At 43.4% G+C, this 15,825-nt stretch overlaps 1 protein-coding gene across 5 annotated transcripts in view; it reads left to right on the top strand.

Annotated features, from left to right (window-relative positions):
• The window catches only part of MDM1 (Mdm1 nuclear protein), a 32,799-nt gene that overhangs the window by 1,852 nt on the left and 15,122 nt on the right, over positions 1 to 15,825 (top strand). The window contains exons 3-9 of one of the 5 annotated variants that reach the window (XM_070271892.1): positions 2,665 to 3,029; positions 4,075 to 4,209; positions 4,400 to 4,472; positions 8,995 to 9,162; positions 10,327 to 10,430; positions 10,512 to 10,611; positions 15,508 to 15,537. In XM_070271892.1, the coding sequence (XP_070127993.1) occupies positions 4,434 to 4,472; positions 8,995 to 9,162; positions 10,327 to 10,430; positions 10,512 to 10,611; positions 15,508 to 15,537 (441 nt within the window). In that variant the 5' untranslated portion in view covers positions 2,665 to 3,029; positions 4,075 to 4,209; positions 4,400 to 4,433. Of the gene's footprint in view, positions 1 to 2,664; positions 3,030 to 3,543; positions 3,787 to 4,074; positions 4,210 to 4,399; positions 4,473 to 8,994; positions 9,163 to 10,326; positions 10,431 to 10,511; positions 10,612 to 15,507; positions 15,538 to 15,825 lie in introns of those variants that run through there. The other 4 variants (XM_023643966.2, XM_070271893.1, XM_070271894.1 and 1 more) reach the window with 4 other exon arrangements.

The following is a 15,825-nucleotide window of genomic DNA, read 5'->3' as shown; positions in this document are numbered from 1 at the left end:
CTCCCAGTGTCCCCGGGAAGTCAGAGCCCCGGGCCCAGGTTCCCCAGAGCATGGTGGAGGGGACAGAGACAGACGGGCTGTATTCCACCTGCTGGTTTCCTGCTCCCTCACTGGAGTAGAAGATCTGAGAGCAGGGCGCTGGCTGTCTTCTGCACCACGTTGGTCCCACCCAGTACCTGACCCAGAGCCATGACACAGTCTGGTACTTAGTAAACCCAATTTGTGAGTGATTGAACAAACTGCGCATTAGCAGTGTAACCTTGGGCACATTCAGCCTGTTTCACCAAGTGGGACTCAGGAAAGCCGTTGTACGGGGTTGCTGGGAGGGGTTAAATGAGATCTTGCCTGTTAGGGCCCGGGTGTGTACACACAGATGAGTGCTTGGTGCCCACATGTGCCATGTTTGAGAGTGCCCGATGTGTCATATGCAAGTCCCTCAAATGTTAGGTGTTTGAAAGAAAAGATTTATAGGAAGTAAGCGTAATTTTCCCAAGCCTGGGAGATTAGTGAGATGAGGAGAGTGTTTCCAGGATTGGGTTTGGAGAACAAAGGCGAGAGTGGGTGGCTCTTTTTGGGTTCCTCTGAAGCGTCAGGGTCCTTTCCCCAGAGCCTGACTTCGGACACTGGGTGTCCCCATCTTGGGCAGGGAGAGCTCATAATCCTCCCCAGATGACCAGAAATTCCACAGATTCGAGGCTTCATTAGGTTAAGAATCCAAAATGAATCTCTCTTAACATGTAATAGCCCACTGAGGGCCAGGAGGGATGTTGTGATGCTGGGGAACTGGTTAAGCAGAGAGTTGCCCCCGTAGCCTTTGAGCTCGGATCAGCTGCATTTGAGGGTGGGGGTGATGGAATGAGATGGTGGGAGCAGAGCCTCTTTGGGGTCTGTGCACTAGGAACGGGGCACCCGTCTGGGGAGGCGTGTTAACTGGGAGTATTAGGTAACGGGAGGGGGCAGAGCGATAGCTCCGGGGTGCTCAGAAAGGGCGGCGGGAGGCCAGCGCTCCCTGGGCCTGGCTGCAGTTCTGTTCGCGTGGTGCGTTTCTGCTGGTGCCAGGAGACAGGGCAGACCACCTGAGCATTGCCCTTGCCTCTTCTGCACTGTTAAAGCAGAGGGAAATCTAGGGCGGTGGTCTTCAAACGTTTTTGCTCTCATACCCCCTTAAAAGAACTTAGAAAACCTTTATATCCCTTCACATTTTTAAGTTGATATTTAATTTTTTGGTCTTAAGTGTAACGAATAGTTTTGAAGGATGTGACTTCTGATCTGTTGAATATTGTGTGTATGTTTTGCATGTACTTTCTTAAGACTGGAGCTGTCAGTATGGCTCATTCAATTTGTGGCAAATGTTCACTATATATATGATTGGTAAAGTCAGTCTTCTTGGCAAACTAATCAGGCAAATTAGAATTATTTTTTCTGTGAGAAAACAGTCAGTTTATTTTTCACTTCAAATAAAGGTGTTGCTTTGCGTGTGTGCGTTTTTTGTGCGGACCCTCTGGTTCCGGCAGGTGGCTGGAAGGCGTGGAGCTGGCTGGCTGAGGCTGCTTCCGTTCTTTCTGCTCTCGCCTTCTTTGCTTTGCTCTCACTCATCCCTCAGGAGTTAGGCTTTCTTGAGTTGTCCCTTTGTTGGTCCTCCTCGCCTCTGGGATTTTTTTCTGCCTTGGGGCTGGTTGAGAGTGTGTGTTTCGTTTGTTAAGTGGAAACAGGGTGGTGGTGAAAGGCATGGTGGGAATGAAACTGCAGGTGCAGCGCTAGGGCAGGTCAGCGTGAGGGAAGAGCGCCTAGGGAAGTGCGGGTCTGGAACAGGAGTCCCCACCCCGAGTGTGTTTCTGTGCCTCCAGATACAGGTGTTCACCCAGGGTGAAGACCCCTGGCTGGTGCAGGGAAGCTCCTGAGGGTGGGGACCCCGGGTTCACGGCTGAAACATCCAGGACGCGGGCTGAAGACCAGGGTGTTAGCTTGTGCTGGGTTTCTGCCCTTCTCCCCTGTCCTCCTTTCCCTTCCAGGTGTTCTTTCTAGTTGAGGACGGCCCCGGCCAGGGCAGCGTCTCGGAGGCCATTGCTCTGCAGAGTCCTCTTACTTGGTGGAGGGTTAGTTTTTAGGATGTTTCCTTGCCAGGAAGAAATACAGAGAAATAGGATCTTGGCTCTTGTTAAAAGGGATCATTCTGTTTAATTCTCAGGAAATCAAGGCAAGCGTAGAACCAAGATCCAGCATACTGACATCTCATCCCTTCTCATCCTGGTCTGCTCTGCATAAGAGCAGCTTTGTGAAAAGTTCCAAATTTTGACAGTACGGGGCCCATTGTTCCGTTAAGTAGCACAGGAAAGTAATTAGAAACCCGTGTGTCCGCTGGCTCGCCAGGCTGTCACATTGCGATTGTGTTAGGATAACTGGAACATTGTGACCTCGATTTTTAATTTTTTTTTTATGCCCAGGCTTTTAATACTTTTTAAAAACAAAATTAAAGATTTTATGTGGGAAAGCTGTATTTATTTTTTTATCCTGTAACTCGAAGGATATTGTCTGTGCATCTCAACTGAATTTTAAATTCCATTTCTCCTCTCGTAGGTGTTATTAAAAGTTTGTAACAAACAGCGAATTTATTTGTGACTTCGTGTTTGGGTAGCTGCCATTTTTGTTTACTGTATTTTGTAGGAATCACCAAAGAGCCAAGTTTTATTTCGAAAAGAAGAGTCCCTTACCATGACCCACAGATTTCAAAGTCTCTTGAGTGGAACGGAGCTGTCTCAGAGAAGGACGCGGCTGCATCCGCAGAGCCCGAAGCCCTGGGAACACAAGAGGCAGAGCGAAGAGAAGGTGTGAACCGAGATGAGGGTCTCTCGCTGGATGCCTCCCGGGTTCCCAAGAGAACCAGGTCTCACTCTGCAGACTCCAGAGCGGAAGGGGCTTCCGACCCTGTGGAAAATAAGGAGGACAGTGCAGCAGACCACACACCAGTGAACGGAAATGTGGACCCAGAACATTCTACCAAACTCCTCTCAGAAAACATAGATAATGGGGTAGGTGTAGTCGCTGTATTTCTTTTCAAAAGCATAGACTTCTTTGTAGATTTCATCGTCATTTCAGTAATAATAACGTTTTGTGCTTAAAATTTCTCCATTGTTTTCTTGTCTACTGTCTACAGAATGGTTGATAACAGGCTGTTGACTTTAGTTCCTGTGAATTAGTTCTAGTCTTAGTAGTCACCCTTTGTACTGAGATAGCCCTTCCTTGGGTGGACAGCCTGCCTCTGGATTGTGCTCATCATGTATCAGCACCTGAGTCCCCAGGGAGAGGTTAGGTTGACACAGAGACGGGGAGCAGGCCGTTGCCTCTGGCAGGGGTGGGGAGCTGACTTCTCTGTGGGCCCTTTTCAGTTTTTATTGTGTCCCAGCGAGACAACAGACAGAATCTCAATTGACAAGATGCAAAAGGAAGGCGAGTTCTGGCTGGAGCTCAAAGATCTTGCGGTTCTGCTCTCTCACGCCCCCGCCCGCCTATGGACGGTCCCTGTGGGCACATAAACAGAGCCGCAGGCCCCGTGCGGACACCTCGCCGCCTCCACGTTTTCTCCGCTCTGCTGCCTCCCCTGTCGTGTCCACTGCTGCTGGAACGCACAGAGGCATTCGAGGTGTCCCAGAGGAATCCGTGCCTTGTCGCAAGGGCCAGGGGTACGGGGGGATCCAGGCAGCTGACGCGTGAGTCCAGTGGGCGCGGAAGGGGTCCAGAGCACCGTGTGGAAGGGCACGGCGGTGGTGTTTTAGGAACAGATTTACTGTGAGTAATTGCTAGGAAGGGACTGAGGGCTGTCGCCTTTTGCTGGGCTGCACGATAATTCCTTCACAGGATAAAGAAAGGGATTTTAAATAGTTTGACACCTCAAAAGGGAGATTATTTACCAATTGAAAAAAGTTTGCCATACAACAGTGTGCGTGTTAACAATACTGTACCGTATGCTTAAAAGTTTGTTAAGAGGGTTGATTTCATGTTGTATGTTTTTTGCTACAGTAAAAAAAAAAGTGAATAGCGATTTTAATGACGTTGACTGGGATTTTTTCCTAACAGTTGGAGAGATTCCTGCGGAAGAAGTCTGGCTTGGCGGTGGCTCCCTCACAGAGTGTCTTGAGAAATTCCGAATATCAAAGGCAGTTTGTTTGGAAGACCCCGAGAGAAACTGCGCCAGGTTTTGCGGCCCGTCAGGTACTCTCCCGGGTGTCATGCCTTTTTGAGTATCACTGACCTGGGGATGCAGATTTACGTAGAACCCAGAGCTGGGAGAAATTAGGTACTAAGTGGGCCTGGAGGCAGGTTCTAGGAAAGTGAAAACGAGAGTTCTGCTAAAGTCATCCCAGCCTTATGATTTATAGTCATGAATACTGTACCGCCCTAGGCTACTGGTGATCAGTGTTGCAGATCCGTCACATATGCTAAGTGTGAGACGGGTTAATGGAAACTTGGCACTGGTGAGTTTCTGCATGCTGTGAGATTCTTTTATTTATTAAGAAAATTATTAAATTGGTTTTATTCTAAAATGTTGTGTTTAGTTGACCAGTATATTGCACGTTTGCTGTCTTCCAAGAAAGGCTTGACTGCTTTGGATCTTTATTTTAATAAATACAGAATATGTTGAAAGTAACACAGATACATAATTTTGTCCTTGTAGCAAATGAATAGTAGTAGGAATTGTCAGTTTGACTCTATGTATAAAATTCAGAAGCGATAGTGATAACTAAATGTGGTTTGAGGTTTCATTTCACCCTGGCACAGTCTCGGTGCTGGCCTGCCATTAGTACTAAATGCTCTGCTCTCTTCCTCCTGTCGTCCTCCAGACGCTTCTTAGGCTCTTAACTCTCATCTCTGTTCCCAGTCTTACTCGAGGGCCCAGGCGGGAAGTGCTTCCATCTAGACAGTCCCCAGGCCCGGCACAGCTCAGTCTCCTCTGTCTTCTGGTCTTTGTGTTTTTCTTTGTAAGCTCACAGCTTCTCACACCCTTGCATTAATTTTCTTCCGAATCTCACCATTTCCTTGTATACTTTATCCTCCCCTAAGGACTGACAGCGTAATTAGATTCAGCAGGACAATAGCATCAGTCATCTTACACTGAGATAAAAATACCAGTGATCCTATAAATTTTGGCAGCTTTGGACTGACTTGTTACTCATTTTTTAAAAAATTGAAATTTATATAGCATTTTAGGAACATATAAAATAACATAAAGCGATATGTACCCTTTATGAGCATAGTAAAAAGGATCCCTACTTCTTTTGCTGGCTCACAAGTGTTCTTGGATAGCAGGTGTAGCTACAAAATTACTTACAACCTGAAAATTGTGATTATTTGGTTTTTGTAGGGTATTTCACCTTTAAGCTAGAGCTGGTTCAAATCAAAGCTCTATTGACGATTTTTACATATTTCAGTAAAAGCATTGTGTGGAAATGTTTTTTTATAGGATCAGAAGTATAATGTACAATAAACCTTCACCAGTAGTTTTGCTTTCATTAGTGAGGGTTGCAAAGCATTTTTTTTGGAAGCAAATGCTCTAAGTGTAAAGCGTATCGGTGTCAGGGTCTGGATGGCAGAGCTCTGACAGGCCTTCCGTGCTTGTGGATGGGGCAGCTCTGCAGGAGCTGCTCAGTTCTGTTTTATCAGACACCTGTTTTCTGAAAGGATGTCTTCTGTTAGTATGTAAAGGAGTCAGGACAGTTTTTGGCAGAAAATTCCTCGAGGTTATACGGTGCTTCAAAAGATACACTCTTTGGGGGGCTGGCCCCGTGGCCGAGTGGTTAAGTTCGTGCGCTCCGCTGCAGGCGGCCCAGTGTTTCGTTGGTTCGAATCCTGGGCGCGGACATGGCACTGCTCATCAAACCACGCTGAGGAAGCGTCCCACATACCACAACTAGAAGGACCCACAACGAAGAATATACAACTATGTACTGGGGAGCTTGGGGGAGAAAGAGGAAAAAAATAAAAAAAAAATAAAATCTTTAAAAAAAAAAAAAAAAAAAAAAAAAAAAAAAGATACACTCTTTGCATTTGATCTGAATGAAGGTGTGCTAGTCAGCATTATGAAGCAATGATATACCTTATTTGAACTCTGTATCTTTTCCATTTGCTTTCCTTGTAATCAGCGGTAGGATACCATACAATGGAAACCGTATTATGAAATGTTAAGGATAAAAGGGAGCATTTAAAAATAGAGACATAATAATTACCTGAATTTTTTCCTTGCCTTAAGCTAAAAATAAGCAAGCAAAGCAAAGAAACTGAACAAATGAACACATCAGATATTCAGAATGTTAAGAATTTTCTGTTGTTGCAGGAAGAAAAAAATTCATGTCAAGGAGGATAAAACCCTGTTGAGCTGACAGCAGAGTTGTCTTGTGAAGCCAGTGTCTGTGTTCATGCTATTAAAATATGGATGTTTGCTTACCTGTTACCACACTAATGAGGGAGGTAGCGAACTTTGGGGAGAAGAGAAAGGGTTCATTATCTTTTTTTGGCTTAAACATGATTTTGATGACAATAAGTATTATTCAAAACATAGTGATGACTATAGAAAGTTGACCTTTGGATTTTTTTCCCAGCTTTAATGAGGTATAATTGACAATAAAAATTAGATATTTATAGCATACAATGGGATGTTTTGAGATATGCATACGTGTGAGATGATGACCACAATCAAGCTAATTAACACGTCTGTCACACATAGTTACCATTTTTTGGGTGTGTGTGTTGAGAACACTTACGATCTACCTTCTTAGCGAATTTGAAGCATGTGATACAGTATTAGCTGTAGTCGCCATGCTGTACTTGAGATCTCTAGAGCCTCTTTATCCTGCACACTTGAAAGTGTGTACCCTTTGACCACCGTCTCCCCATTCCCACCTGCCGGCCCCGGGCAGCCACCGTTCTGCTCTCTGCTTCTAGGAGTGCAACTTTTTTAGATTACACGTATAAGTAAGATTAGGCAATATGAGTCTTTATGTCTATAGCTTATTTCACTTAGTGTGTGTTCTCCAGGTTCATTCATGTTGTTGCAAATGACAGGATTTCCTGATTTTTTAAGGTTGAATAATAGTCCATTTTATATATATATATATATAAAAATCACATTGCCTTTATTCATCAATCCGTCGATGGACACTTAGGTTGTTTCCATGTCTTAGCTGTTGTAGATAATGCTACTGTGAGTATGAGAGTATAGATATCTCTTTGAGAATACTGATTTTATTTCCTTTGGAAATATACCCAGAAGTAGGATTGCTGGATCATATGGTAGTTCTATTTTTAATTTTCTGAGGAACATCTGTGCTGTTTTACGTAGTAGCTACCCCAGTTTATGTTCCCACCAACAGTGCGCAAGTGGTCCCTTTTTTCTGTATCCTCACCAACACTTGTTATTTCTTGTCTTTTTTTTCTTTCTTTCTTTTCTTTTCTTTTTTATTTATTTTTTTGAGGAAGGTTAGCCCTGAGCTAACATCTGCTGCCAATCGTCTTCTTTTTGCTGAGGAAGACTGGCCCTGAGCTAACATCCGTGCCCATCTTCCTCTACTTTATATGTGGGACGCCTACCACAGCATGGCTTGCCAAGCGATGCCATGTCCGCACCCGGGATCCGAACCGGTGAACCCTGGGCCGCCAAGAAGCGGAAAGTGCGAACTTAACTGCTGCGCCACCGGGCTGGCCCCAGTATTTCTTGTCTTTTTGATAATAGCCATTCTAACAGGTGTGAGGTGACATCTCACTGTGGTTTTGGTTTGTATTTCCCTGCTGATTAGTGATGTTGAGCACCTGTTCATGTACCTGGTGGCAGTAGTAAGTCTTCTTTGGAAAAATATCTATTCAGAGCCTCTGTTCCTTTTTTAATTGGACTGTTTGGTTCTTTGCTATTGAGTTGTTATCTTATTATTTTGGATACTAACCCCTTATCAGATCTGTGATTTGCAAACGTTTCCTCCCGTTCTGCAGGTCGCCTTTCCCTTTGCTGTGCAGGAGCTTTTTAGTTTGCTCTAGTGCTGCTTGTTTTTGCTTTTGTTGCCTTTGCATTTGGTGTCAAATCCAAAAAATCATTGCCAAGACTGATGTCAGGGAGCTTACTGCCTATGTTTTCTTCTAGGAGTTTTATGGTTTCCGGATGTTGAGTAGATTTTTGTGTATGGTGTAAGAAGTAGTCCAGTGGGGGCGGCCCAGTGGCGCAGCAGTTAAGTTTGCACATTCTGCTTCTTGGCGGCCCGGGGTTCGCCAGTTCGGATCCTGGGTGCGGACATGGCACTGCTTGGCACGCCATGCTGTGGTAGGCGTCCCATGTATAAAGTAGAGGAAGATGGGCACGGATGTTAGCTCAGGGCCAGTCTTCCTCAGCAAAAAGAGGAGGACTGGCAGTAGTTAGCTCAGGGCTAATCTTCCTCAAAAAAAAAAAAAGAAAAAAGTAGTAGTCCAGTGTCATTCTTTTGCCTGTGGCTGTCCAGTTTTCCCAAAACTTTTTATTGAAGAGACTGTCCTTTCCCCTGTACATTCTTGGCTCCTTTGTTGTAAATTAATAAACCATATATTTGTGGGTTTATTTCTGGACTTTGTATTCTGTTCCATTGATTGATGTGTCTTTTTTTGCCTCTTTGCCCATTTTTTTGTCAGATCATTATCTTACTGTTGAGTTGTTTGAGTACCTTAAATATTTTGAATATTAACCCCTTTTGAGAGGTCTGGTTTGCAGATCTTTTCTCCTGTCCATAGGTGATCTCTTCACTCTGTTGATTGCTTTCTTTGCTGTAGAGAAGCTTTTCAGTTTGATGCGGTCCCATTTGTCTACTTTTGCTTTTGTTGCCTTTGGATGTTAATTAGCGGTGTGAAATGAAACAGTCATATAATTTTGCCTTTTTTGTATGCTACGATTCCCCTTGTGAAATTTTTTAAGCAATAGAAGAACTAAGTTTTGTTTATATTTAACCAACCAAATAACTAAACTGAAGTAATTTTTGTTTTAAGGTTTTCCACAATAAAAGCAAATTTGTTCCACAATTCAAAGGTAACTCAATCATCCATGAAACTGAATACAAAAGAAATTTCAAAGGTTTATCTCCAGTGAAAGAACCAAAATTAAGAAATGATTTGAAAGAGAACGGAAGTTTTGAAACAATATCTCCTGAAAAGAAGGTATTTGTCTACTCTCAACGTTAAACAAAACAAAATCCTCATGATTTTAGACTCCACATGGTTTCTTTCATTTACCACCACCTGAGATTTTTGTTTTGGGTAGTTCATTAATTCATTTGTTTGTTCATTAAATGTCAAAAGTTCATTGAGCTCTTAGTAGGAGCCAGATACTGAGTAGGTACTGAGAATACAGTGGCACCTCACGAACCCGAGGCAGCTCTTGGGCAAGTGGGGAGACGGAGATGTAAGTGACTAATTGGAACACAGTGCGTTAGACGCTCAGGACTACAGCAGGTAAGTCTGCTGTCTCTCATGTCAGATGATTGGCCTTATGGTAATGTGAGCTCCAGGGCTGACAGCAGTGGTAGAAATGCATACTTTAAATTAAATAATGGAAATCAAATGCAAACACACATCCACGCACGTGTTAAACCGGAGCTCCAGTGTGCCAAATTAGAGCCAGAGTAATTCTCGTGATTTACCTCAGGAGATACAAAGACCTGCTTCTGTGTGAAATTATAGCTATTTAAGTTGCAGCATCAGGTTAAAATTACTGTAAATTATAGGTAAATGGGGTATAAGTCCTGTTTTTAATTTCTTGGAGCGTCATACCTGATACTTATGGGTTCTAAAAAATAGAAATTATATTATGAAAAGTAAAATGATTTGTATATATAAATATATGTGTGTTTGTGTGTGTGTATATATATATATATATAAAAACTGTTAGAGTTAAGTTATTCAGTAAAGCAATGTGGTAACTTATTCATTGGGGCCTTACATTTAATTACTGTAATGCAATTAAATATAAATTTAGAATATCAAAGGCAAATATAACACCATTATTCAAGAGGTAGTAACATCAAGTGTATTTATTTAGTTGTTTATTTGTTAGTTAAAAATATCTTTCCTTGCCAAGGATCTAAAATTTTTATTGTTGGAAAATGAAACTATACCCTTAGCTATATACTTGAAAAAACTAACTAGATATACTAGTTTCAAAACTTGCTTGTTGATTTCTTGTGGTTTCTATATTATCTTTTAGTAGTTAAAGCTTATTTCTAAAAACAGAATTGTAACACGGTGTCCAAGTATACTTTATAACATCTACGTTTCACTTTAACACCTTTTAAGCATAAAAAGTTTAAATTATTTTTATTTTAGTGTAATAAAACAGATGATCCTTTAAAGTTAGAAGCAGAGATGGAACCAAAAGACTCAAAGCAGCCTAAAAAGAAGCTTACTCCTTGGAGACATCAAAGGCTTGGGTATGTAGTTTACAAGAAAAATGTCGTGGTATTTATGTGATCACCATGCTGAAATGTTTACTCTCCTTTCATTTCTGTTAGGAAGGTCAATTCTGAATATAGAGCAAAGTTTCTGAGCCCAGCCCAGTATTTATACAAAGCTGGGGCCTGGACCCGCGTGAAGGAGAATGCACCCGATCAGGTGAGTCTGCGGAGGCTCCGGGAGCCGGGTCAGTGCCTCTCACGATGGGTTTCGTTTACTAGTAGAGGCTGCAGTTTCAGGAACTGTGGACCAGTAATAGTGCTAAGAGCAGCAGGAACTTAGAGTGATATGAATTAGAATATAATTTATCAGTGTGTTTACTTTTTTTATACCAACTACCTCCTTAGAGATTAATATTTATTATTGTGAAGTCTTTAAAGTTAAGAATGTTACATCAAATATTTGATTGTGTTATAAAGTCAGTTTGTGGAATTGTAGCATTAAAGATTTGGCTATTTTATAACATGCAGATGTCCACCGTCTCAACTGAAGAATGATTGATTTTCAGGATGAGTCGTCTGACGGTGGCCCCACTGTGGCGCGCGCCGTCAGGCTGTAAGCGCAGGGAAGCTGTGGCCTGTGCGGACGGGTTTGGGTTCCAGTGTTGGGTGCCCTGCTGTGTGGGAGAAGTTCTGAAGACTAAAGAAGGGTTTGAGGGAAAGTGTCATCCTAGAGCTGGGCAGTGCTGGTTTAGTACTGGCTTCTTGGGGTCAAAGGGTAAACAGTGGAGCTTTTTTGGTTATTGTATAATTAGCATCTTTTCAAGCACATCTTGGTGGTTTCCAGCTTTTCTGTGGGAATAAGCTAAACTCAAGCATTTAGTTGAGATTAGACGTTAGTAAACCTCCCCCTTCCCCGATCACTTTAAAGAGAGGCGTAATTTGGATGGGGAATGAACCTTTAATGCAGCTCCATCCTTAAAACCGTGGCTGACAGTTACGTGTAGCCAGCCTCTGGGGGAGGTGTTGGCGCTTCGAGCCAGGGGCTGTCTGTGCTGGCAGCTCCGGGGCCTCTGTCCTGGGAGACCACTGTGCTCCGAGGGTTGTTGAGGAGGTGACGTGGTTCCTTCCACCACGAGTGCTCTTGGTGCTGTCTGCCTCCCTGCTTGAGTGCGGCTCAGAGGCAACACGGGCAGAGTAAAAGACCAAGCTTGAAGCTGTCCCAGGTATTATTTGGGGCAAAATTCATATATTCACCCCGGTGAAATCAAGTTAAAGGGACGAGCATCGAAAGCAACTGTGATAGAAGTAAGGAATCCCATCAGCTGAACTCCTGAGCTCTTCTCACCTGCCAGACCTTGGCCGGGAGCTCGGTGTCGAGGAATCTCCTGGTGGATGAGGAAAAGCGAGGGCGGAGGCAGGACAGAGCGTGGCCATAGGGCTCCTGTGGTCACTACCTCGGCGTCGGCCCCTGGCGCGGTGGGTCACGAGGTGTAGTTCAGGGGAAGCTCCTTGTTTCAGAAAGATTGTCTTCTAGTCTCGGAGGTTTCTTTAGGGTGGGTTGGTGTTGAGCTCGGAGGTCTAAACACCGAATGGACTGTGAGGATTGGCATGTCAGAAGTCGTGGTGAGGTGACCATCCTTGTCCTGCTCTGATGGAGAAGAACATTGTTGTTGTGGTTGTCAGTTTGTCTTCTCAAGGTTCCCTATTCCGATATGTTGGTAACATGACTCTTGGGGGTTTGTTTTGTTAGTTGCTATTGGTGGTCATAAATATTTAAATTTGTGGTATAGTTTGCCTTAACCTCTATGGCAAAATAATTCAAAAAGTAAACTGAGGTTAGGAAAGAATAAGAAATTTTAGCTAAGAAGTCAGTGATCATTGATGGTGACAACAGTTTGAGATGACCAGGTCAGAGCCATTTAATATGGGACATGTTTTACTTAAATCTTACTTGTTTTTTGCTGACAGACATTTGTTGTATGAGGTATGTGAACATAAGGGCCTTCTTGTTTTCCTGGTCCTAACATTTCTTGAAGGAATGTTATTCACATCTTCAAATGCACGTGGACGCCAGTGGCTTTGTTATCTTTAGGATAGTAGGTCACTTTTTGGGTCACATTTCAGTTTCAAGTCCGTGTGTCGTCTGTGCTTCCTTCTGTGTTGTCCGGGAGACGGTACTGCTTGAATCTCTTCATAGTCGATCACAGGGTGTTTTATCCTGAGTCCCAAGCAGCCGTTCCCAGAACACTGGGGTCGTTGGTTTCTCTCTCTGGTGAGTTTGTAGGTTTATCTCCGTCGCACGACCCTGGCCTGTCACTCTTTGAAGTGCCCGCTCAGAGGACCATTCTTAGTAACGACCAGCAGTGAGTCTCGGGTGCCATCCTCAGAGGAACTCCTGAGTTTGTTCAGTTTCTGCTTTTCTTGATTGTTAGGTAAGCTTTTAATCATCCAAACTACACTACTTGAAGTAGTTTTTTTCTTATGTATCTTCCACAAATAGGACTTTATTTCAAGCTAAAGTCCCATGTTTGAGAGACGTTCTGTGATTTGACAGACATTGTCGAGACTACTGGGTGTAGGATGACTCCTGATTTTGGGGGGATGGTTTTTGGGGAAAAAAGTTTTTATTTTTTTCCCCCAGTTTTCTGAGTTTGAATTTTTCACATATAAATTTTAAACGATTTAGTTGAATTCTTAATTTGGGAAAAGAAATTTGGAAATGAAAGTATCCTGCTTATAGTTTTTGTATCGTATAATTTGCTGGCCATCCTTGACCCGGGGGGGGTGTGTGTAGTGTAATCGAGTCTGGAATGGTTGGTCTGTGTCCTTTTCAGTGGCTGTGGTTGTTGGCTAGAGGGGTTGTTTTTAATATTGAGTTCATACCGTTGATTTTTCTCCTCTTTCTAGTAGAACACCTTACTTTTGGAAATATCAAGCTCCTATTTTTTTATCTTAGTTTAGGATTATAGAAGTTTAAAATAATGTAGTTGTAAAACATTGTAACATCAACACTAAGGTTATTAATAAAGTTTGCTGATGAAGTAAATTTAAAACATTGAGTTTTGAATGTCAGTAACAAATGGAACTGAATAAACTAAAATTGTACAGAATTTCTACAAGTGTCTCCTCTCCTTCCTTTTTAAAAATGGATGTCAAATCAAGTGGGTCACCATGTGCGCAGAGGCAGTTCACCCACCTCCTGGCTCACCAGTGCCGAGGCCCTCACGTGTGGATGGCGTCAGCCCCTCCCTCTGCTCCTTCCACCCCACCCACCCATGGCGGGCCTGATAGCACCCCTTCTGAACCACTCCTTCAGCTTATATCTCCTTTGCTTATTGTGGTGTAGACTGTGCCAGGGTTCTGACGATAATCTATCACGGGCAAGGTCTGCTCCTCACCCAGACTGAGTCCTGAGTCGGCAGGGACCGTCTTGCTTATCTTTGGCGCCAGCCATCTCCTCGGGCCTGGCTCTTCGTCCACACTCAGGACGGCTGGTGGAGTCCATGTTTCAGTGCTGCATCCTCCCTCCCCTTGAGCTCGTGGATCAATGCAGGAGAAGGAAAGAAGTGCCGTTGGGGTGTGCAGAGGGGGAGGCCGTGCTGAGGCTTGCTGACGTTAGCGTGGGTCGTGGAGCACTATGGGTCCATGGGGAACCTGTTAGGAATACAGTGTGGATGTTAGTAAGGTACTTTAGGACAAGGTGCCCGTGCATTCAGGACACCCTGCTTAGAGTTCACAGACTTGCACCCTGTGTCTCAGTTCTACCTGTTACGTGCAAAAACCACTACTAGTATTTTCTCTTTTTTTGAGGCAGATCAGCCCTGAGCTAACATCCACCCCCAGTTGTCCTCTTTTTGCTGAGGAAGGTTGTCGCTGAGCTAACGTCTGTGCCCATCTTCCTCTATTTTACATGGGACGCTGCCACAGCATGGCTTGATGAGCGGTGCGCAGGGCCACCCCTGGGATCTGAACTGGTGAAGTGAAGCAGAGTGTGTGAACTTAATCACTACGCCACTGGGCCGGCCCCAGTAATGTTCTTTAGAGTATAAGTTGACAGAAGTGGTAAATGAACATGGCTCGGTTTTTTGGACAGTATTTGGAATTATCCTTTAGGAATGTTTCAGGTCGGTTCATCAGAGCAGTGGGACTCTGCTGAGATTATAGGGTTTCTTATGTCACCACGGCAGGTGCTGTCCTTTGCCCTGGCTAGTTCTCTGGAGAGGCATCCTTCGCCTTCAACAGTGTCTCTTTAAGGAGCTGAGGATATGTTTCTCCAATTGCTTTTGCCATGCCAAGTTTCATTATTTGCTTTTTTGCCTCTGAGTGAAACAAAAACAATTTTAGCAGACAGTATCTGGATATCCTTTTAAAGCTACTATTCCATCTTTATGGTAGAAGAAATTATAGAGGTTTTCAAGAATAAATAAAGATGATTTTAAACAGAATTTTAAGCTGCAACTGAGTTTTTTTACACCGTAGAATTGTGTTTAGGGAAACCAGCAGGTGGCAGTATGATGTGTAAAATGAAAGAGTTTCAAATGAATACGAAAGGCTCCTTTTTGTATGAAAATGTTATTCACCTGTTAGAGAATTCAGATCACCTTATAGTTCATCAGAGCGTTTTTTTCCTGTCACTTCGTTGAATATATTGCAATCATTATTTTGAGGGATAGTCTTTTAAACTGTATATTTACTACGTTTTTAAAAAGTTGACGTTTGCTGATTCCAAGGGAGTGTGGAGGAACTTGGAGGGGAGGCCTCGTAACTCTTGGTGCAGCTTCCATAGCAGGGCAGCTGTGGGTGAAGCTGGGACTGGGGCCGGGCAGGGGGATTCTGGAACGTCAGTGCTCTTCCAGAGCTGGAGAAATGGGAATAGTGGTCAGGCTACCTGTCATCGACAGCATCCCAGCCGTGCGAGAACCTGACTGGCTTTCAAGGTAATATTAAGATATCTTGATTACTGAATTAAATATTACTACAAATACTAAAAAATATTGACTCACAAGTTTGGTATATATTTTGAAGGGAGAATTATGAAGTATTTCATTGATCCCGTTGATGCACGGTTATAGCGTTGACCTGTCATTAAGTGTGTTTCTGTATTCCTCCCTAGGGTTCTCTAAATGCCATGTGGTATGCGGAGGTTGGTTGCTTTTCAGTTTTTGAAAACTATAATAATGCATAGAGTACTTGTGTAATTTCAGTGGAAGAAAGAAGTAGGTGTCGGTATTTTTCTTAGCTGCTACAAATGTCCGCCTGCCTGCTGGCCTGGAATAAAATAGCTGCTTGTGCTTGAGCTTGACTGTTAATTTCTGCTTAAAAATGCACAGTCTGATGAACGTATGTGGCTTTCTTTGCCTTCCTTTCTCCTTGGTCTCTGGCTGTATTTGTGCAGTGTCTTTGATATGCTACTTGGTGATATTTGCAAAGG

The sequence above is a fragment of the Equus caballus genome, chromosome 6, assembly GCF_041296265.1.
Source record: "Equus caballus isolate H_3958 breed thoroughbred chromosome 6, TB-T2T, whole genome shotgun sequence".
NCBI classification, from domain to species: domain Eukaryota; kingdom Metazoa; phylum Chordata; class Mammalia; order Perissodactyla; family Equidae; genus Equus; species Equus caballus.
This window is presented reverse-complemented; position numbering and strand designations above follow the sequence as displayed.